At 41.9% G+C, this 25,000-nt stretch overlaps 1 protein-coding gene across 2 annotated transcripts in view; it reads right to left on the minus strand.

The window, feature by feature from the left end:
• LOC115224440 overlaps window positions 1–25,000 on the minus strand; it is a 44,058-nt gene that overhangs the window by 12,439 nt on the left and 6,619 nt on the right. For both annotated transcript variants that reach the window (XM_036513156.1, XM_029795343.2), the window contains exon 2: window positions 6,992–7,222. In XM_036513156.1, the coding sequence (XP_036369049.1) occupies window positions 6,992–7,222 (231 nt within the window). The remainder of the gene's footprint in view (window positions 1–6,991; window positions 7,223–25,000) is intronic.

A 25,000-nucleotide genomic window follows, 5' to 3' on the forward strand; every position in this document is an offset into this window, starting at 1 on the left:
CAGATGTTGATGCAAACAGGAAAATAGAACTCAAAATATGAGTATACATGTATTTTTATTAATATTTAGCACAAAACTCTTAGACCTTGAGTCACTGTGCTTCAGTTAAATACACACACACACACACACATGTAAATGTGTGAGCATAAAAGACCACGTACATAATATTTACTAGCTGTAACTATTTTGCCTTGAGAAATTTCTGAAGTTATTGTGTGCTAAAAATACAGACCTCACTCAAAATGGCATCAGTAGATTGTCAGACACCAGTGTTTTGGCTTTATTTAAGCTCCTCAGGGATGAATACCTGCTGAGCCCACCTGAGCTAAGTCGGAATTTTTACATTCCGATACAGAAATTGGCAACAAAACTTCTGCTGATTTTTGCAGAAACTGGTCAGGCTTCAAATAAAATAGCTTAAGCACTTAAAACAGCATTAAATTAAAATAATGCTGTGTTTAACATCTATAATACACATACAGGTACAGACATGGCTGTGCGGTTTCCTTCTTGGCCACATGGCTCCCTGTTCAATCTCACTGCATGGCAAGTGTCTTCTACTATATAGCCTTGGGCCGACCAAAGCCTTGTGAGTGGATTTGCTAGATGGAACCTGAAAGAAGCCCATCGTCTGTGTGTATGTGTTGCCTACTGTTTAACAATTGGTGTTGGTGTGTTTACATCCCCATAACTTAGCAGTTTGGCAAAAGAGACCAATAGAATAAGAACAAGGCTTAAAAATATAAGAACTGGGGTCGATTCCTATTTCTTATTTCTTTATTTCCTTATTGCCCACAAGGGGCTACACATAGAGGGACAAACAAGGACAGACGAAGGTATTAAGTTGATTACATCGACCCCAATGCATAACTGGTACTTAATTTATTGACCCCGAAAGGATGAAAGTCAAAGTCGACCTCAGCGGAATTTGAACTCAGAACGTAACAGCAGATGAAATACCTATTTCTTTACTACCCACAAGGGGCTAAACACAGAGAGGACAAACAAGGACAGACAAACAGATTAAGTCGATTATATTGACCCCAGTGCGTAACTAGTACTTATTTAATTGACCCCGAAAGGATGAAAGGCAAAGTCGACCTTGGCGGAATTTGAACTCGGAATGTAACAGCAGACGAAATACCGCTAAGCATTTCGCCTGGCATGCTAACAATTGTGCCAGCTCACCGCCTTTCTCTGGGGTCGATTCGTTGACCGAAGTCCTTCAAGACGGTGCTCCAGCATGGCCGCAGTCCACTGAGTGAAACAAGCAAAGGGTGAGACACTCTCGTGCAACATGCAAACAAGCACATGCCTGCAAGCATGCACCTACGTGCAGATGCTTGCAATGCAGTTGCATATACTAAACAAGTCTACATATTCCTAGTCACACACAGAGACACACTTGACGGTGTCCAAACTCTACAACCCCAGAGCGCACCCTCACCCACACGTTTGCCGATGGAGAGACACACCAAAGCGTTTTACTGCAACTGCTGCAGAAAAAATCAAAGAGTCTGGAAAAGAAGAATGGTAATTAAGAAAGGTTGGGGAACAGCAGGGGACAGGGAGGGGGGGAACAGGTTGAGAATAGTTGTGATGGTAACAGTGATGTGGTATAAAGTGGTAAGTTATGTGGTGTGTGTGTATGGGGAGGGGGGGGTACCGGTGTGACGTATGTAGTAAGGAAGTGTATGTAGGGGAGGGGTTTATGGAGTGTGTGTGTGTGATGTAGAATTCTTTGTTTCGTGGAAACAAGGCACAAAAAAAAGAAAAGGAAAAACAAATTCCTTTATTAAAGAATGGTCTTTGTCTGCGACTGAGAACTGTGTCTTGAAATTCAAAGGATCAAAAGAGAAGCGGTTTAAGGAACAAGGAAAGAAAGTATATTTCGGAAAATGAAAAATTTCACAAACTCCCCCACCCTTGGGCCGGCTGTGACATTGAGTGCCTCTGCGATTCTTTTAAGATCAGGCTTGCAGGAAATAACTCTTTACCATTTCTAAGCACCACACTTAGCTCTGGGTTGTAGTAGTAGCAGCAGTGGTAGTGGTGGTAGTGGTAGTAGTAATAGCAGTAATTGGTGATGGTGGTAGTAGTAATGGTGGTGGTGGTGGTAGCAGCAGTGATGTAGTAGTGGTGGTGGTAGTGGTGGTGGTAGTGGTGGTAGTAGTATTAGTAGTAGTAGTAGTAGTATAGTAGTAGTAATGGTGGTGGAAATGGTAGTAGTATGGTGATGGTGGTAGTAGTAGTAGTAGTAATTGGTGATGGTAGTAGTAGTAATGGTGGTGGTGGTAGCAGCAGTGATGTAGTAGTTGTGGTGGTGGTGGTGGTAGTGGTAGTAGTAGTAGTAGTAGTAGTAGTTGCCATTGTTGTTGTTGCAGTAGTTGCAGTCATGCTAGCAGCAGTAGTAGCAGCAGTCATTGTGGTGGTAGCCACTATTGATTGTGGCACTCCCCCCACTGCCCCACCCAATCCAGCAGGACTATGATCAAAGATATTCCAATCATACCAATCTCAATGGGGAGGAGGGAAAGAAAGAAAGGAGAGGTGGAGGGACCAGATGATATCATTCAAACCATCCATCTCGGAGTACATTATCCAATGTGCCTTTCTTTCCTTTTTAAAGCAGTAATATGAGTAGGATGTGTCTTGGCAGCTGCTATTTCTAGTATACCAGAGAACCACCTAGAGGCTCCCTCGTTGGTTCAAATCATTATTGATGAGATCAATCAGGGAGCCAGACTAATTGTCTCTCACAATATTGGTTTCAAATTTTGGCACAAAGCCAGCAACATGGGGGTGGGGGTGAGTTGATTACATCAACCCCCCAGAATTCAACTGGTACTTATTTCATCGACCCTGCCCGAAAGGATGAAAGGCAAAGTCAACCTCAGCAGAATTTGAACTCAGAATGTAAAGACAGACAATATGTCGCTAAGCATTTTACCCAAAGTGCCAATGAGTCTGACAGCTCACCACCTAAACAATAATAATCCTTTCTATTATAGGCACAAGGCCTGAAATTTTGGAGGTAGGGACCAGTTGATTACATCAACCCCAGTGTTTCACTGGTACTACTTTTGGGCCACTCTGTATACATTCATATGTATGTGTCTGACGGAATGGAGAGATGAAGGCATAGAGCCTAGTGGTTGCAATGTTGCACTTACAATCACAAGATTACCGTTTTGATTCCCAGACCAGCATTGCATTTTGTTCCAGAGCAAAACACTTCATTTCATGTTGGCCCATTCCATTCGATTATAAATGGGTAACCCTGCAACAAACTGGCATCCCGTTCGTGCAGAATCCTGGCCTGCCCACCTCGCCAGTGGGTCAGCATCATTCAAAAGCTATAACTCTATCAGGAAGAGCATTGTGGCCATCTAAGAGTCTGATCAATACAGTGATATATCTAAGTATCTGTCGGTCTGTCAGTCTGTCTCTCTATACTCGTTTACTCGTTTACTTGTTTCAGTCATTTGACTGCGGCCATGCTGGAGCACCGCCTTTAATCAAGCAAATCGACCCCGGGACTTATTCTTTGTAAGCCCAGTACTTATTCTATCGGTCTCTTTTGCCGAACCGCTAAGTGACGGGGACGTAAACACACCAGCATCGGTTGTCAAGCAACGTTGGGGGGACAAACACAGACACACAAACACATACACACACATACATATATATATATACATATATACGACAGGCTTCTTTCAGTTTCCGTCAACAAATCCACTCACAAGGCATTGGTCGGCCCGGAGCTATAGCAGAAGACACTTGCCCAAGATGCCACGCAGTGGGACTGAACCCGGAAGCATGTGGCTGGTAAGCAAGCTACTTACCACACAGCCACTCCTGCACCTATGCGTACTTGTACTTTATTTTATTGATCTTGAAAGGACAAAAAGGTGAGAGTTGACCTTGATATGATTTGAACTCAGAATGCAAAGAGCCAGGAGCAGCATTATTATCTAATCCACTACCCTATTAATAATGATGATGATGATGATGATGATGATATACTTCTAATTTTGGCACAAAGCCAGCGCAATTATGAAGGGAGGGGGGAAAAATCAATTACATCAACCCCAGTGCTCAACTGCTATTTATTTTATCGACCCCCAACTACTTTGACAAGTGCAGTATTAAGTAATCACTCAATTTCCTGTACAAAACAGATCAGAGAGATCAGATGAAAAGGATTAATAATACATAGATATATATTTTGGATTGAAGAATAATTCATGAGGGGTTTTTCTTTTCAAATTCAGAAATGCATTCAGAAATAAAATGCTTTATGTTATTAGAAAGAGAATTTTTTGCTCTATAAGATAGGGTTTTGATTTTTTAATTTTATTGATTTTTGTGTATTTTCAGATCATTAAAATGGAATGTCAAGTGGATAAAACTGAACATTTTCAACTCCATTTGTTTTTTGCATTTAATCGAGGTGTTAAGGCCACCAAAGCTGCTCCTGAGATTTGTGCTGGGTATGGAGGAGCAATGCCTCTAAGTATCACCCATTGTTGGTTTTTGTGCTTCATAAATGGATGGGAATTTTGACCTCAAGGATGGATCACACACCCGTCAACAAGTTGAGTTTGATGAAGAACATCTGAATCGACTTCACGAAAATCCATGTCAAGCAACCAGGGTATTGGCAAAGCAGATGGACTGTGATAAAAAAAAAAACTGTGGTTCACCACCTTCACTCAATGGGCAAGGTTCAGAAACACAGAACTTGGGTGCCACACACTGAGCGAAAACAACAAAAATCAATGCTCCACAATCGCCACCAGTTTGCTCACTTGACATCATTCAACACATGGTCACAAATGGAGTGTCCTTTACCACATTGCTACTGACAATGGAAAATGGCGGCGAGCTGGCAGAAACGTTAGCACGCCGAGCGAAATGCTTAGCGGTATTTCGTCTGCCATTACGTTCTGAGTTCAAATTCCGCCGAGGTCGACTTTGCCTTTCATCCTTTCGAGGGTCGATAAATTAAGTACCAGTTATGCACTGGGGTCGATATAATCGACTTAATCCATGTGTCTATCCTTGTTTGTCTCCTCTGCGTTTAGCCCCTTGTTGGTAGTAAAGAAATAGGAAAATGGTGTCATTATGCCAATATGAAGCAGCAAAAAGAATTGCTCAGTCCTGACAAACTAGCAACTCTGCAAGCAAAACAAGACCTTCATCCCCGAAAGACCATGTTGTGTGTATGGTGGAACGTGGAACTAGGAAGGCATAATTCATTACGGACTGCTTGAGCACAACCCAAAAACTCAATGTGGAGCTCTACATTCAACAACCGCACCGACTCAATCAAGCAATCCAGCAAAAAAGACCGCATACGTGAAATGGCGTTCTTCTGCAATACAACAATGCTCATCCTAACATCACCAATATGACCAAAGCCACGATTCAAGAACTCGAAATGGGAAGTGCTGCCTCATCCCCCATACTGTCCAGACTTGGTGCCACCAGGTTTTCATCTCTTTCGACCGCTTTCGAATGCTTTGCGTGGTGTATCGTTCAACAATGATGTGGAAATCGAGGGCTTGGTTGAACGAATTCTTTGAGTCAAGACAGGGAGATTTCTGTCGCTAAAGCATCAAAAACCTTATTGAAGGATGGCAGGAAGTCATAAACAACAATGAAGAGCATGTTATTGATTGATTTGTTGAAGTTTTTTTGTTTAGAATAAATTTGAAAAAAAAAAACATAAATTAATACTCAACCTATGTACTTATGCCTTTAGTCAAACAAGTCGATCCCAGGACTTATTCTTTCTAAGCCTAGCACTTATTCTATCGGTGCCTTTTGCTGAACCACTAAGTTAAGGGGACATAAACACACCATCGCCTGACAACCAATGTTGGTGTGTTTACATCCCCAAAACCTAGTGGTTCAGCAAAAGACACCGATAGAATAAGTTACTAGGCTTTCAAAGAATAAGTGCTGGGGTCGATTTGTTTGACTAAAGGCGGTGCTCCAGCATGGCTGCAGTCAAAATTATTGAAAAAAATAAAAGAATAAAAGAATATATATAACACACACACACACACACGGCATTTCTCCGTCTTGCAAACTACAGTGCGAAGAGCAATGCTGAAGGGACTGTGAGGCCCCTTATCTAATTATTTATTCATCCAAACACAGATAATATATCCCCTTATGATAATGGCTAGCTGAAACAATCCAAAGGGTAATGTTCCTGCTAATAATAAGGATTTGTAAATAACAACAACAACACTGTTGTATCTCAAAGGTGGAGAGGAGCGTTTAGCCAATAAAGAACACACACACACACACACAATGGTTATATTCCACTTCTTTTCGCGGTTATGAGTCAGCTCATTAAACATTTAGCCAATCAACTACTTGATTAATCATTCAGTCAATCAATAAATCAATCAGCTGGTTTGCTGGAGCCCTTTTTCGTCACTATTTCTGGCCTCATCAATAACATGCCTTCCCCTCGTTACTCCAGCTCTGTCTCATTGTCTTTAAACTTTCATTACTGTATGTATACTTTGGGAGGTGTTCGTGTGTGTGTGTGTGTGTGTGTGTGTGTGAGACTCTCCCAAGATAGAACTGTTTCAACACACATTTTGAACCACGCTCTGACACCCTGTCATCACCATCTTTATCCCTTTCCCAGAGCAACTCCTGGCAACCCTTATATAATGTGGAGTAGTCAGTGTCGATCCCGAAAGGATGAAAGACAAAGTCAGCCTCAGCGGAATTTGAACTCAGAACATAAAGCTGGAAGAACTGCTGGTAGGCATTCCGCCTGGTGTGCTGCCAATTCTGACAGTTCGTTCCCTAAATATATCCTGTTGGATTGTCCAAGCCATGCAAACATGACAGATCGATATTAAATGATGAAGAATCTCACAGAACAAATCCAAAAAACGAAATGGCAATATTACTGAAAGAAATAAAAACAAAAACAAAAAGCAATGCAGGTGTTACCACCTACCTGTATGGAAAACTTTCCCTTCTTGAATCAAGTTTGCAAGAGTCGCATAGATCAGTTCTTCACTGGGAATCTCCATCTCTTTGTAACACTGCTCCAGTTTCTCTTGCACTGTATCGAGGGTGGCCACGATACGGTTGTTGTTCAGGTCCATAATGATGAGGCAAAGGGCCTCAGGAAGGGGAATAAACTGTGTCTGCGGGATTATCTGCATTTCAATTCCATTCACATCACCTGAAACCAAAAATAGTTTACAGTAAAAGTTTACGGTAACTTACAAGGAAGTTTACAAGGAAGTTTATATGTGGTGGTTGCGTGGTAAGTAGCTTGCTAACCAACCACATGGTTCTGGGTTCAGTCCCACTGCGTGGCATCTTGGGCAAGTGTCTTCTGCTATAGCCCCGGGCCGACCAATGCCTTGTGAGTGGATTTGGTAGACGGAAACTGAAAGAAGCCTGTCGTATATATGTATATATATATATATGTATGTGTGTGTTTGTGTGTCTGTGTTTGTCCCCCTAGCATTGCTTGACAACCGATGTTGGTGTGTTTACGTCCCTGTCACTTAGCGGTTTGGCAAAAAGAGACCGATAGAATAAGTACTGGGCTTACAAAAAGAATAAGTCCCGGGGTCGAGTTGCTCGACTAAAGGCGGTGCTCCAGCATGGCCACAGTCAAATGACTGAAACAAGTAAAAGAGTAAAAGAGAGAGAAAGAGTATAGCTTAGTGGTTAGAGCATTTGGCTCATGATTTTAAGGTTGTGAGTTCAATTCCCAGTGGTGCCCTGTGTCCTTGAACAAGACACTCTATTTCACATTGCTCCAGTCCACTCAGCTGGCAAAAATGAATAGTACCTGTATTTCAAGGGACCAGCCTTGTCACACTGAATCTCCCTCAGAAGTATGTGAAAGGGTAACATATGTCTGTGGAGTACTCAACCAGTTGCTTGTTAACTTCACAAGCAAGCTGTTCCATTGATTGAGTGAACCGGAACCGACAGAATGCTAGTTTGTGTGTGTGCGTGTATGTGTACATGAAGGCGCATGGTTCAGTGGTTAAGGTATTTGACTCATGATCGTAAGGTCATGAGTTCAATTCCTGGCTAGGCATTGTGTCGTTGAGCAAGACACTTTATTTTCACATTGCTCCAGTCCACTCAGCTGGCAAAAAATGCGTTGGAAATTTTTTTTTTTTTAAACGGGGGTGGTCACGGCTGGAAGGCCTTCGCTCATAGGTCAGTCCGAACGATGCTGACCTGGATCTAAATAACTAGGAGTAGTAACATCACCTCCAGGACTCCCCAAACTCCTACCACCATTATTCGTCACCTCTCACAGCAGCCATCCATCACAACCACCACCACCACCGCCACCACCGCCACCACCACCACCGCCACCCCATCCCACTCGTGCACACCTCACTCACTCCCTCACTCGCTCCATCGACTCAGCAAGTGTTTGTTTGCCAACAGCCAATGAGTGACTCATCAACTGTTACATCTCCAATAAACACACACACACACACACACATCCAAATCATTCATGCACTCTTACATATATCAGTGCTGTGATGGTCTCTGGTCGCTATGGTGATACGGCTGCGGGGCTTGCTGCTGCTGCTGCTGCACTTTCCACCCACCCACCCCTACCACCACCACCACCATCATCACTACAATCACCGCCGTCGCCACTAGTGCTGCTGCTACCTGACCAACAAGCGGAAGTGACGGTAATCGATCTGTTGTAGACGCAAAACCGATCATGGTGGTGGGAGGCGGGGGGTGGGGGCTGGGAGAAAAGGCTTTGCTTACTTCATCACAACCTTTTACGATACTCATTACGATACTCATATCTTGTTCTTCTTACCTGCTATGATGCTGCGACCGACAGTAGGCACTGCAGCCGACCCCTAACCACACAGTAGGTCGTCGAAAGTGACGAGATACGAACCCACACTTTCAACGACGCCAAACCTAACTCTATACGCTTCACCAACCCATTAATAATCACTTCCCTCTATCAATTTGTCTATATCTATCTCTCAATCTATCTGTCTGTCTGTCTATCTCTCTCTCAATCTATCTGTCTATATCTCTCAATCTGTCTATCTATCTGTCTATATCTCTCAATCTGTCTGTCTGTCTATCTCTCTATATCTCAATCTGTCTGTCTGTCTATATCTATCTCTCAATCTGTCTGTCTATCTGTCTATATCTCTCAATCTATCTGTCTGTCTATCTGTCTGTCTATATCTCTCAATCTGTCTATCTGTCTGCCTGCCTGTCTGTATCTATCTGTCTATCTATCCATCCATCCATCCAATCATGTAATTATCGAACCATCCAGCTGATCCTAGAGCCACAACAAGAACTCTCAATCTGCTAGAAAAAGCAACCAAATCACACAATGCCACCTTAAAAACAGGACATGGGACACATTGGATATTATAATCCCAAACATGAAATGTTCATGACCGGAACACCTTGATCACAGGTCTATGCTCAAACAGGGCTTATGCAGGGCTAAGCAACAACAGGCTATCAATCTACCCATATATATATATATATATATATATATATATATATAATATATATATATATATACATATATATATATACATATATATATATACATATATATACACATATATATACACACTCTCTTTTACTCGTTTCAATCATTTGATTGCGGCCATGCTGGAGCACCACCTTTAGTAAAGCAAATCGACCCCAAGACTTATTCTTTGTAAGCCTGGTACTTATTCTATCAGTCTCTTTTGCCGAACTGCTAAATTATGGGGACGTAAACACACCAGCATCGGTTGTCAAGCAATGTTGGGGGGACAAATACAGACACACACACACACACATATATATATATATATATATACATATATACGACGGGCTTCTTTTCAGTTTCAGAGGCTATAGTGGAAGACACTTGCCCAAGATGCCACACAGTGGGACTGAACCCGGAACCATGTGACTGTGGCCATGCTGGAGCACCGCCTTTAGTCGAACAAATCGACCCCAGGACTTATTCTATCGGTCTCTTTTGCTGAACTGCTAAGCTACAGGGACATAAACATACCAGCATATGTTGTCACATGATGTTGGGGGACAAACACAGACATATACATGACGGGCTTCTTTCAGTTTCTGTCTAGCAAATCCACTCACAAGGCTTTGGTCGGCCCGGGGCTATAGTAGAAGACACTTACCCATGGTGCCATGCAGTGGGACTGAACCCGGAACCATGTGGTTGGTAAGCAAGCTACTTACCACACAGCCACTCCTGCACTCATTCTCTAAGTTTTTTTCTGTCTTTAACTTAGGAGATGTAAAACTCTGTTATATTTATTTCTCTCTCTTTCAGTTTGCTTGAAGAAAGACAATGTCTGAATCATTGGATTTTTTCACACCTCACAGCAAATTCCCTGTACACTTTTAATTGATTTTACTAAAAAAAAAAAAATACAGATTTTACCAATGCAGACCAACACTAGTCTCCTTGGAGTAATTGGCAGAAATTACAGAGTGACTCAAGGACAGCAAGTTTCATGCAATGGCACTCATCATGAGTGCACAAAACTCTCAGCACTTCAGTCAATGTCATTTCTGCCGACCAATGATGATTATATATTTATACACATACACACAGACACAAGGTAGTACTGAAAAGTTCCTGGCTTTAAGAGTATTGTGAAAGGCCTGGCTGGAGACCCAAGTTCTTTTACAGGGCTTAGAAAAACTGAAGGACCACTACAAATAAGTGCATGAAACAGAGCGGAATATATGGAATAAAATCATAATTAACTGATTCTCCTGTATTTTCTTTTACCCAAAGCCAGGAACTTTCCAGTACCACCTTGGGTGTGTGTATATATATATATACACACACACATACACGATGTTGCAGTTAAATCAAGCTTCAATGCCAAACTCCCCCCACCGCAGTCGCTGTGTTGTTAATCCCAGATTATCAAATGAGAGACAAGAATTGATTGATGTAGGACAGGGATCAGGAGAGAGCTGGATGAATGGATAAATAGATAGATTGACAGATCGATATGTGAGCAGAGATTAGAGATATTGGAGAACTGAAATGCACAGAACAGATGCATGTATGTGTGTATAAATGTATGTATATATATACACACAGGTTTTGAGTTCTGGTTTTCAGTTGGCATCACCAAACCTATGTGTCTGTATATTTCTTTTGTTTCAGTCATTTGATTGCGACCATGCTGGAGCGCTGCCTTTAGTTGAACAAATCGACCCCGGGACATTCTTTGTAAGCCTGGTAGTTATTCTATCGGTCTCTCTTGCTGAACCGCTAAGTTATGGGGATGTAAAGACACCAACATCAGTTGTCAAGTGATGGGGGTGACAGGACAAACACAGACACACTATATATATATATATATAGTGCCTTCGAAACGTGGAGTAGATGAAACAGGGACAACTGAAGAAGGGGAATATTCTTCATATTGTATGTCTCGTTTCTCTGTTTGTTTTTTTTGTTGTTTGAAAAAAAGTCCGTTTCTATGTTTTTGTGTTTATGTTTCTCATTGTGTTCAATGCTTTTTTGATGTCCTGTACCCATATATGCATGTAGATATGTACACATATGTATATATGGATATATATATATATATATATATATATATATATATAATGGGAAGCTTTATGAAAATAAACAAAAGACGAAGGCAGGTGGAATACAAACAAACAATTGTATTAGTATGGCGCTCAGGAATATAAATAAAACAAGTCTTTTACGTTTCGAGCCTACGCTCTTCAACAGAAAGATACACAGAAAAGAAACACGGAGAAAAACAAGGAGAGAAAAAAAATGTGCGCAGAAGCTAGCGAATCAACATGTATAGCAAATGCGTGCAGAAGCTTGCGAATCATATATATATATATATATAGACAGACTTCTTTCAGTTTCTGTCTACCAATTCCACTCACAAGGCTTTGATCAGCCCCCAAGGCTATAGTAGAAGACACTTGCCCAAGGTGCCCACATAGTGGGACTGAACCCGGAACCACGTGGTTGATAAGCAAGCTACTTACCACACAGCCACACACATACATGCATCTGTTCTGTGCATATCAGTTCTCCAATATCTCTAATCTCTGCTCACATATCGATCTGTCAATCTATCTATTTATCCATTCATCCAGCTCTCTCTCTCCTGATCCCTGTCCTACATCAAACGATCGATTCTTCTCTTTCACTCGATAATCTGGGATTAACAGAGCAGCTGCGGCAGAGAAGTCTGGCATAGGAATTTGATTTAACTGCAACATCATGTGTGTATGTGTGTGTGTAGGCTCCCATGCCAGTGGCACATAAAAAGCACTATCTGAACGTGATTGATGCCAGGGCCACCTGACTGGCTCCTGTGCCGGTGGTATGTAAAAAGCACCCTCCAAACGTGGTCAATGCCAGTGTCCCCTGATTGGCTCTCCTGCTGGTGGCATGTAAAGAGCACTATCCAAATGTGGTCGGTGCCAGGCCTGACTGACTGGCTCCTGTGCTGGTGGCACGTAAAAAGCACCCACTACACTCTCAGAGTGATTGGCATTAAGAAGGGCATCCAGCTGTAGAAACCTTGCCAGATCAGATTGGAATCTGGTGCAGCCACTGGCTCTCCAGACCTCAGTCAAACCGTCCAAACCATGCCAGCATGGAAAACGGATGTTAAACAATGCATTACTAAGTGTGGGGCATGGTTGGAAAAGACACCAATTGTTCTACCTGTAAGGCCAGGGCTGATCTGGTGACAAAGATCAAAGGGTTGTTCAAAGATCTTCCTGGGGATACAGTGAGGCGTGCATGTGCCAGGTTCCATAACCATGGTGGAAGCTGAGGGCAGTTACCTTGACTAAACTGCTGTTCAATTGATATCTTTTGATGTTTTTTAAAAAAAATTTTATTCTTGGATGGGGCATTATGCTTCCTTTTCTGCTTATGAAAACTGCCAAATTTAGCCCGAACATCGCGCACGCGTGCGTGCATGTAGATATGTATGTATGTATATGTAATTTTATAAATACAAGGGTAAAAATTATCAAATAATTTATACTAGTGGTTAGCATGTGTAATAAGAATCAGAAGCCAAATATTTTTAAATATAATAGTGTATGAAATATAGACGGAGAGAAACCCACCATGTGGATTTCTTTCATGCAAGAAAGAGCCTTTCTAGCAAGTAAGAAATCCACATGGTGGTTTTCTCTCCATGTATATTTCCTACACTATTATATATGTATATGTGTGTGCATGTGTGTAATTATTCAGTTTTATGTCAAGATTTCTTGCCAATAGAGAAGGAGCCAGTTTCTGACCCAGATCCAAGGGTCCTTCATTGGAATTTCAACAACATCAACAGGATACTTTTTCACATGTGATGTGTGTGTGTGTGTACACAGTATCTGGAGTCAGTACAAGTGCAGATATGTATGTATTCTCATACATATAATTGCATGTCTAGATATGTACATACATACACTTAAATGATAAACTTCTGAAAAGCTTTACAAATGATCACAGTTCCAGTGATGGTTTAAATCCATAGTCTTCGAATCAGCTTTCTCCTTTCTGCTTTTGAGAAGCCCAATTCTCAAGATTGGTACTTAGGCAACGTGTTACATACCCCCAGTACCCCAATAATTACAGGTATAAACCTGAACTTGTAATTTGGGTTCAGCGTAGGAACTTACTTTTTCACTGATCTTTAACCTTACGTTAATATCCAATGGGCAGATTATTTCCTCCACTGTACACAGTTTCTCTTCTCTGTCCCAATTCCCTGTCAGGTTTATTATGCTGGTATGGACATATAAGTATGTATGTATACATACACACATATATATATATATATACACACACAAAGCTGATACTTGACTATATATGTATATGCTGCTATATATATGGATATCATTGTCATTATTATTTGTCTTGGTCTTAAGAGTTATGTCAAGTCATTCTGCTCAAATAGCAAGTCACTTCTCGTGACCTTCGGTACCAAGTACCTTTTCTTAAAGTATTGTGCATAACAAAAGTTTGTCACAATGAAATTCTTGCTTATGGTACCCAGCGCACCAATGACAAGTGGCTTTACATTATTATTATTAATATTATTATTATTATTATTATTATTATTAAGGTGTCGAGCTGGCAGAATCGTTAGCATACCAAGCAAAATGTTTTGCTGCATTTTGTCCGTCCTTACGTTCTGAGTTCAAATTCCGCCAAGGTTGACTTTGCCTTTCAGCCCTTCGAGGTCAATAAGCACCAGTTTCATACTTGGGGTCGATCTAATTGACTGCTCCCCACTCCACTCCCCCAAAATTTTAGGCCTTGTGCCTAGAGTAGAAAAGATTATTATTATTATCAAAGCTGCAAGCTGGCAGAATCGTTAGCACACCAGGCATAATGCTTAGCAGCATTTCATCAACTGCTATGTTCTGAGTTCAAATTCTGCTGAGGTCAACTTTGTCTTTCATCCTTTCATGGTCGACAAAGTAAGTACCAGTTGCATACTGAGGTCAATCTAATCGACTGGTCCTCTCCCTCCAGATTTCGGGCCTTGTGTCTATAGTAGAAAGTTTCTGTCTACCAAATCCACTCACAAGGCTTTGGTTGGCCCGAGGCTATAGCAGAAGACACTTGCCCAAGGTGCCACGCAGTGAAACCGGAACTATGTGATTTGGTAAGCAAGCTACTTACCACACAACCACTCCTACGCCTCTTGCTTATTATTATTATTATTATTATATTATTATTGATAAACGGTAGAAGTTACAGAGTGACTCAAGGGCCGAGAGTTCCGTTCGTTTGCTCCTGTCAACAGTCGCTCCATAACTTCTGCTCATTAATAACGCGTGTGTGTAGTTAAAAATGCGTTTTTTAGGTGGATAAAAAGAAGCATCGAAGTTAGTCTCTCTTGCATGTAAGACACACACACACACACTTTCTCTCGGCGAGACATAACGTAAATATAAACAAACAAGTGTGACTAATGTATATCTTCTTTCTTTCTTTCTTTCTTCATTCCTCTCCCCCTCTGAGACAATTGTTTGCATGGAGTGCAGGCGGGTGAGTGTGGCAAGTCTGGAAAGGCGGCGGTGGTGGTGGTGGTGGTGGAGGTTGCGGTAATAAACGTGTGTGTGTGTGTGTGTGTGAATGTTGAAGTGTGTGAGAACTATAAAGGAGTTGGAGGGGGGGAGGGATAGATGTATTGGCGGGGGAGGGGGGGAAGGGAGCTGAGTGAAAACTAATATCTTGTATGTCTCCATTTGGAGAGGAATGAGTAATTGGAGAACTGAGAGAGGGTGGGATTGGAGGGGAGGGAAGAAGGTGAAGTTGATGTGAAAGGGAGAAAGAGTGAAAGTTGAGGTAGACAGAGGCAGAGAGAGAGAGGGGGGGAAGATTTAGAGAGGGAGAAACAACTGGAGAATGCAAGAGGAAAGGGGTGGAGATGGATCCAACGAGAGAGAGAGAGTGTGTGTGTGTGTGAAAGAGAGAGAGTGTGTGTGTGTGAAAGAGAGAGAGTGTGTGTGTGTGTGTGAAAGAGAGAGAGAGTGTGTGTGTGTGTGTGTGAAAGAGAGAGAGTGTGTGTGTGTGTGTGTGTGTGAAAGAGAGAGTGTGTGTGTGTGTGTGTGTGTGTGTGTGTGTGTGTGTGTGTGTGTGTGTGTGTGTGTGTGTGTGTGTGTGTGTGAAAGAGAGAGAGAAAGAAAGATTATAATGAAGACGAGGAAAAAGTTAGCGAGAAGGAAAAAAAAACTTGGCAAAAGGGGAAGAGAGAACGAGAAAAGAAAAAGGAGTTAATTATATAGAGAGAAAAACAAGGATAAAAGACAGAGAGAGAGAGAGAGATAGAGAAAACGTCTGAGAAGGAGAAACGTAGAGAGGGAGGAAAGAAAAGGTATACACGAGAAGAAAAGGGAAAAGCTATAGCAGAGAGAGAGAGAGAGAGAGAGAGCGCGACGCTTGAGGCGGGGGGGGGGGTAGCTAGAAGGATATGAAAATTGCAGGGAAGGGTAGAAGGAGAAAGCCAAGCGCGAACTGTCAGGTTTCCCCTTCCACCCTTCACCCCCCAGTAATGGAGGGAACACCAACAGAAAACGGTCTCTTAATCTCAACAACGTTTAGAGAGAAAATAGCAAAATCTTTAAATATACAAACATATCTATACAATAATGATGGAATATATATACATATATATATATATAAGGCTGCGCGTGGTTTTTGTGCGAGCAACTCGTTCGTTTAAGCTGGAACAAAATGAGTTACACGCTATTATCTGCTGGAGTGAATATACATACATGTAAAGTTTAGCTGTTGAATATGCAGTCAAATGTTTTACGTTTAAATATATATTTATATTATATTGTATTATCTATAGGCGACCTTGCACGAACTTGTTGAAAACAGGTTCAAACTAACACCATAGGCTGGGCTCCCAGAAATATAATTACAAGAACTAGGTCGCTCAAAAGAAGGGGGAAAAAACGGGGTGAGTGAGGTGGGGGAATGAAAATAGAGAAATGAAAGGCTTGGAACCGCTGGAACCGCCAAACTACAGCAGCAGAAGGAAGGAAGGATATGCCTAAAACAAACTGTTGTTGCAAAAAAGACGCACCTGTGTCTGTCTAAGAGGTGGAGGGCTTTTGGGGTTTTATTTTCTCCCTCTTCACCGCCCCACGTTTCGACACCTACCGCCAAGGCTCATCATGAAAACCCACCCCACAATGTACTTGGTTGGTAAGGTAGGTAGGGTATCTGGAAGAGACGGACGGTGGCGAAGAGGAGGTGGAGGAGGAGGAAGAGAGAGTGCAAGGAGATAAGGGGTTAGGGTGGTACGGAGTGCTGGAGATGCGGAGGGTGTGTTTAGCGACTGTTGAAACAAGTGGAAACGTTGGGGGTGGGAGGTGAGAGCATGACGGGGGGGGGGACGAGCGAGGGGAGGAGGAATTTAAGGAAGAAGAAGAAAAAGAAGCCAGGAATTTTATTATCTTTCGTGTGACTTCATGGAAACCATTTCTTCACTTGTGGAGATAACATATTTGATTAACTTGTAAATAAATCCCAAAAGAACGTGTGTGAGTGTGTGTGTGTGTGTGTGTGTGTATAAATGCGTATATATCTATGTATGAATGTGTGTGTGTGTGTATATATATATATATATATATGAGAGAAAGAGAGACATATTTATATACAAACCTAAAATTCATACACACACACGTATATTATATATACATTATGATGAATATTCATATACACACAGAGGAACGTGTCTATATATTTCTCACTTCACCTTCAATAGGCACAGTTACAGCTGAGTGGTTAAGAAAAGTTGTTTCACGACCACAAGACCCCTGGGTTCAATTCTGCATTTTCTCTAACCCTGGGTCAACCCACACCTTGAGATTGGAACGAAGAAGGAAACAGTGGAGAGAGACCCACCACAGGTGAATTGTAACTGGAATTTAAAAGAAGAAAAAAAAACACACCCACACACACAGCCATGCTGTTTCTACCTGTAAGTTACATTAATGGTAGACATGACTGTAAGGTACATGTGTGGCTGTGTGGTAAGAAGCTCACTTCCCAACCTTGTGGTTCTGGGTTCAGTCCCACTACGTGGCACCTTGGGCAAGTCTTCTACTGTAGCTTCAGGCTTACCAACGCCTTGTGAGTGGATTTGGTAGACAGAAACTGAAAGAAGCCTGTCATATGTATGTGTGTGTGTGTGTATGTATATGTGTATATATATATATATATATATATATATATATATATATATATATATATATATATATATGTATGTATGTATGTATGTATGTTTTATGTGTGTCTGTGTCTGTGTTTGTCCCCCCCCCCCGGGGTCGCTTGACAACTGATGTTGGTGTGTTTATGTCCTGGTAACTTAACAGTTCAGCAGAAGAGACTGATAGAATAAGTACCAGGCTTACAAAAGCAAGCTTTTCACTGTCCATCCATCCTCAAGGGATATTGTCTTGTGAGCTATTTAGTGACTTCACCAGTGCTGGTGCCATGTAAAAGCCATCCAGTATATTCTGTGTAGTGATTGGCATTAGGAAGGGCATCCAGCAATAGAAAGCACAGGAAAACAGATTTTGGAGCTCAATACAGCCCTGTGATCTGTCAGATCCTGTCAGACCATTTTTACCTCAAGTGCAGGACACATCTTTATATAAACATCACTTGGCCATCCAAACACAGTCATATCTGTTGGCCACAACCCTTTAATTCCTCTTATGTTCAGTTTTCCTTTCAACTCTTTTGTGCTCAGACAACCAGGAGTAAACTCCGGGACCTTGGGGGAATTGAAGTGATTCCACACCCAGCATGTAGTCCAGACCTGCATGGACTATATGCTGCATGGAATATGGATGCTAATTGGTGATGATGTGCCTAGTGTGAACTGTGAATGTACAAGAGGTGTAGTGGGATCACATGCAGGGTAACAGAGAAGGTAAACTACACAGGTCGCAGGACTTTAGTAGTAAGTAGTAAGAGCACTTGTGACACAGACTATCCATTGCCCAGGTGGTTCTCTAGAAGTAGCTGATTAGTTTCTGTTATGTAGAGAGGAAAGTAGTTAGAGTAAGGGCTTGTTGAAGAAAGCTAGGGCAGTTATTTATAACCTCTGCTGGTAACAAAGAGCTTCTTCCTAAGAGTGAAGTGCAAATTCTATGATGTATGTGTATGGAGGGCAATGTTACATGGTAGAGGGGCAGGGGCCTTGAAAGCAGATCTGTGATGGCTAGAAAGAAACAAAGCAAGAATGTTTTGTGTTGAGTCAAAAGGTTTGTAATATTTTGGTGACTTACTGGCTTCATTCGTCAAATTACAAGAAAAGCAGCTGAGCATTCAACGTGGAGGCCATCATGCTGCACCGATGCACTGAAGCCACCTTTCTGCCAGTTCTTTGACCCCCATGATGATAGCAGTTCTCATCCTTTGAGGTGAAGAACTCCTTCATTGAAGCTTCTACCTTTTCTTGATTGATGCAGCATCAAAGAGCACAGGAAGTGAGCTGTGGGTTGGAACAAGTAATGATCCAAGGGAGACGTGTCCAGACTATATGCTAAGCATGGGCATCAGTTTGTTTCCCCTCAAATTCCTGGAGTTTATTCCAGGTGGTTTGAGCACAAAAGAGTTGAAAGGAAACCTGAACGGAAGAGGAATTAAACGTTGTGGGCAACAGAGAGGACTTTTATTTAGATGACTGAGTGAGTGTATATAAAGAGGAGCCCTGTGCTTATGGAATCTCTGAAAGACAGAGACCAAGAAAGACTTGGGGTGAAGAAGTGAAGACAGATCTTAATCTCTTACATTTCACAAAGGAGCTAACGTAGGCCTGCACTAACCCACACTCCCCACCTTCCACTCAGGTGTAGCAAAGCAAACACTAAGATTATGTATATTCTCACACACACACATATAATATATACATATATATATAATTCCAAGACAGTTAGAGGTTATGAATCCAACCAACTTAGAGATAATATCTGTCTTCCATATATACCGGCTTCTCCTTTCAGGTGCCAGTGTCACCTAAAAAGCACTTGTGCCACTGGCATGTGTTAGCACACGCATGCCAGTGGCACACAAAAGGCACCTGGCACACACTTAAGTGGCTGGGATTAGGAAGGGCATCCAGCTGCAGAAACCAAGCCAAAACAGACAGTTGGAGGCTGGGGAGCTCTCGGGTTTGCCACCTCCGTGTCAAACCGTCCAACCCATGCCAGCATGGAAAGCAGACGTTAAATGAGGATCACCACACGCACACATGTATATAAATACCTATTCATACACACATACACACACACATACACACACACACACACACGCATAACATTCCATTCCGTATTTCTAGCATGTCTGCCTGATGTCTGGTCCACATCATTCACATCTCGATGGCCTCTCTCGCCCTTCTAATATCCAAATCAATCACCTTCCTGTCTTTTATCCCTCCATCCACACATCACAATCACTCAATCCCTTTATTACCCATACCACAGCCACCCATGACCCTTCCATCTATACCTTTATCTCTCTTGCACATCTTCCCATCACTGCTCCGATTACAGAGTGCTCGGCTCTCACTCGCTTTCTCCCATTTCCAATCACACACACACACACACACAGAAATTATTGCGTTGCCATTATGTCTATCGATGACAGCATCATTCTCCTCTGTTGGAAACACATTTGCATTCTCCGCTCCCTGTCTTTACTGCTCCTTGTCATGTTTGCCATGTATCGCCTTCCTCCACCCACATCCATCTCTCATTCACTCCTTCCTCTTCCCAACACTCACAGTACTATGCTTTAGTGTCACCGAGGACAGTGGATTCTTATCTCCTTATTGCCCACAAGGGGCTGAACGTAGAGGGGACAAACAAGGACAGACAAAGGGATTAAATCGATTACATTGACCCCAGTGTGTAACTGATACTTAATTTATCAACCCTTAAAAGGATGAAAGGCAAAGTCCACCTCGGCGGAATTTGATGCCTTCTGTTCTTTGTGCAGAGCTTCCAATCAGGATGCCCCAACACCTATTCTCACCTTCTCCCCATCTTTCCTTTAAGCAGCTTCCTAGTACAGGATCCATCTACTTTCCATTCCCCATATCACCATCATCATCACTCAAAACTCTCCAACCCATCTGCGTGGCACCTTGGGTAAGTGCCTTCTACTATAGCCTCGGGCCGACCAAAGCCTTGTGAGTGGATTTGGTAGACGCAAACTGAAAGAAGCCTGTCGTATATCTCTATATATATAAAACTGAGAATGTGTGTCTGTCTGTCTGTGTGTTTCCCTAAAACTTGAGAACTACACAACCAATTTCATTCAAATTTTACACATGCCTTACTTAAGGTCTGGGGAGTGTCATCGGCAAATAAAATCTTAACTTTTTCTCTAGGGCGACTCCACAGCAATATCATATCTTCTCCACTATTTCAGTATTACGTGTTAAAAGTGAAACAAAAACATCTCTCTTTTGTAATGCAGACACTTTCACTTTAATACTGAAACTATTAAAGTGAAAGTATTATATAACAGGGATGAACCATTAACAAGTGGTCATCCATTTTGCTAGAAGATCTGCTATGGTCTTATATGCTACACCACTGGTTTTCAATTCATATTAATCAAATAAATATTCAATTTTTCACCCTTATTATGTGTGTGTGTGTGTATTAGCAATTCATATAAAATTGCATCAATGACTTGAACAAGTGGTTTCACATAAATGGGGATAAATTAAAAAGGTTTGTTGTTAATATTATTACTGTTTGACTATTGTAATCACGTTTGTTGGTTCCTCGTCAGGGAAACGTTGTTGTGTTGCATTTGTTAAATAATTGTAAACTGTAACCCTCCCCCTTTCAGAGAAGGGGCTTTGGTTATTGTTTAAAAATTGAATTGTGTCCCTGTTTGGGGAAATTGACAATATTTTCACCATCTTTACGGAAGCATTTTTGTTAAAATGCCTTCGATAGAAGAAAGTCCAAAAATGAATTTCACTGCAGCCATACACTTCTATACAAGAGGGAGGACAAGATCCAATTGATCGAAATTGCAAGAGACGGGCCTACAATTCCAGTCTGTTATATATTTTGAGTATTGTTATCACTAGCAATATCAAGATATAACTTTGTATTTTATGTGTAGATGTATATATATATATATAGATGTACATGTAATATGTACACATATATATACACATATATACATGCATAATATATCTACCCATACACACACACACATACATAAGGGCAGGTGTGGCTGTGTGGTAACAAACTACGTTCCAAACACATGGTCCTGGGTTCAGTCCCACTGTGTGGTGACTTGGCATGTGTCTTCTGTTGAAGCCTCAGACCAACAAAAGCCTTCTCAGTGGATTTTGTACATATATACAGGCATACATACATATATATACATGCATACGTGCATATTCGGCATAAACACTCTACCACTACAACTAATAACTGTTGGGAACACTTTCAAACCTGCTTTACATTCGAACTGGAATCTCAACGCCTGAGTTTTCCATCTGAAGTTAATCTCTCTCATGGAGCTCATACAAAAAGGGCAAGTCTTTGGGCCCATACAATGTGACATGTACACAATCGAGTGGCAAAAAAGGGGCCTTCCACATGCTCATATCCTGCTTTGGCTCTCAGTGAAGATCAATTCCAATGACATCGACAACATAATCTCTGCAGAGCTTCCTGATCCAGCTTTAGACAAAGAACTATACGAAATAGTTAAAGCAAACATGGTACATGGTCAATGTGGGCATGGATTCAACATAAACTCACCATGCTTGAAGGACAGCATATGTTCAAAAAGATTTCCAAGGAGGTTCCTACAAGAAACTCAGACAGGAGCTGATGGGTATCCATCATACAGATGCAGAAAACCAGAAGACGGAAGTTTCACAGCAACTATCGGACAGCATGATATTGATAATAGATGGATTGTTCCATACTGCCCACTCCTGTCAAAGACTTTCAATGCCCACATCAACGTTGAGTTTTGCAACTCCGTTAAATCCATCAAGTACGTTTGTAAATATGTAAACAAGGGTTCTGACGCTGCAATGTTTGGACTTCAACAAGAATACTGCCAGGATGAGGTGACGCATTATCATGTGGGACGGTACATAAGTAGCAATGAGGCTTTCTGGCGCATCTTTGGCTTTCCAATTCACCAACGACACCCCACCATTCAACAGCTTGCAGTGCACCTGGAAAATGGTCAAAGAGTGTACTTCACCGATGCTAATGCTTCTCTGTTGGCAGAGGAACCAAGGGATAGCACACTCACTGCATTCTTCAAGCTTTGTCAAGTGGATCCATTCACTCAAACCTTGCTGTATCCACAGATTCCATCGTACTACACTTGGAATGGAAAAATATGTGCCCCACGGAAAGCAGGTCAAAATGTTCATGGATACCCTGGCATTAAGTTTCACACTTGCCTTGGGTGAGTATACACAGTGCATCCCACTCAACAAGAATGCTTCTACCTTCGTCTACTACTGCATGAGGTCAGAGGGCCAACGTCTTTCTAGGCCCTAAAACCCGTTCATGGACATGTCTGCACAACATACAGAGAAGCCTGCTATCGACAAGGTCTGTTAGAAGATAGTGCACAATGGGATGCAACTTTAGGAGAGGCTGCTTTATCACAATCACCTAAAAGTCTCAGGGCACTATTTGCAGCATTACTACAGGCATGCGAACTGTGTGATCCGGCCACTCTATGGCTCAAATATAGAGACAACCTGGCTGAAGACTTTCAGCGCCAAGCTCAACTGCTCTGTCCTGACATGGAGGGTATCAGCAATGAAATCTATAACAAAACACTCATTGACATTGAAGACAGAATTGCTAAACTGGGTGGAAATGAATTGTTGACGTATGACCTGCCATAAGCATTCAGGTCAGGGTCAAATAGCCTTCCCACTGCTGTCATTCGTGAAACAACCTACGACACTCAAGCGCTTTCAAAGTACATTGTTGAAAATGAGCCTAAACTACTTCCGGACCAGCTGCAGGCCTACAGAACTATTCTTAACAGTGTACGCCAATGCGAGGAACGAATCTTCTTCCTCGATGCTCCTGGAGGGACAGAAAAAAACATTTATTACAAAGCTTCTCCTTGCAGAAGTTAGGCAGCATCAGGACATTGCAGTAGCTGTAGCCTCCTCTGGCATTGCAGCTACTTTGTTACCCGGTGGCAGGACAGCACACTCAACTTTTAAACTCCTTCTCAATTTAGCAGCATCCGAAATGCCTTCATGCAACATCAACAAAAGCTCAGATCAGGGACAAATACTTAAAATGTGTCATCTAATTGTCTGGGATGAGTGCACTATGGCTCACAAGGGAGGTTTGGAAGCATTAGATAGAGCCCTGAAAGACATCCAAGACTGTCAGGCTCCAATGGGAGGTGTAACGCTTCTGTTGTCAGGTGATTTCAGGCAAACTCTTCCTGTCATTCCGAAAGGCACTAGAGCAGATGAAGTCCAAGCATGCCTAAAGTCCTCTACCCTGTGGCATCATGTTACAATCCTCAGTCTCACCACTAACATGAGAGCTCAGCTACACGGCAACAAAATGTCCAGAAAGTTTGCACAGGACATTTTGACACTTGGTGAAGGCAAGATGCCTCTCGATGCTGCAGGACAAATGGAAGTGTGGTCATTTTCCTCCGTTGTTAATTCTGTAGATGACCTCAAAAACAAAGTCTTTCCCAACTTCACACAAAACTAACAAAATCATAATTGGCTGTGTGAAAGAGCAATATTAGCTAAAAAAAACGTTGCTGTTAACAAAATTAATCAACAGCTAATGCATTCTCTTCCCGGCACTATACACACTTACAAGTCTGTTGATACAATTCCAGATATTAATGAAGTTGTGAACTATCCTCCTGAATTTCTCAATTCACTGGAGCCTCCTGGACTACCTCCACACATATTAGCACTTAAAGTTGGAACTCCTGTAATGCTACTCTGCAATCTGGAACCACCAAGACTTTGCAATGGAACACGACTGGTGATAAAGAAAATGATGTCACACGTTATCGAGGCGATCATTCTTTCTGGATGTGGAAAAGGTGATGACGTCTTTATTCCAAGAATTCCTCTTACTCCATCAGGAGCAGAAATTCCAATTACATTCAGAAGACTGCAATTCCCCCTTCGTGTCAGCTTTGCCATGTCCATTAACAAATCTCAGGGTCAAACCCTCTCTGCAGCTGGTCTTCTCTTGGAAGAGCCCTGCTTCTCGCATGGGCAACTGTATGTTGGCTGCTCAAGAGTAGGAACCAAAAGAAACCTTTTTGTATATGCTCTACAAGAAAAAACAAGGAACATTGTTTACAACGAGGTGTTATAATCTCAACGACCAGGAGGTATATACATGATCCCCTTTTTTTTTTTTTAAC

This window comes from Octopus sinensis, linkage group LG25 (genome assembly GCF_006345805.1).
Source record: "Octopus sinensis linkage group LG25, ASM634580v1, whole genome shotgun sequence".
Taxonomy (NCBI): Eukaryota; Metazoa; Mollusca; class Cephalopoda; order Octopoda; family Octopodidae; genus Octopus; species Octopus sinensis.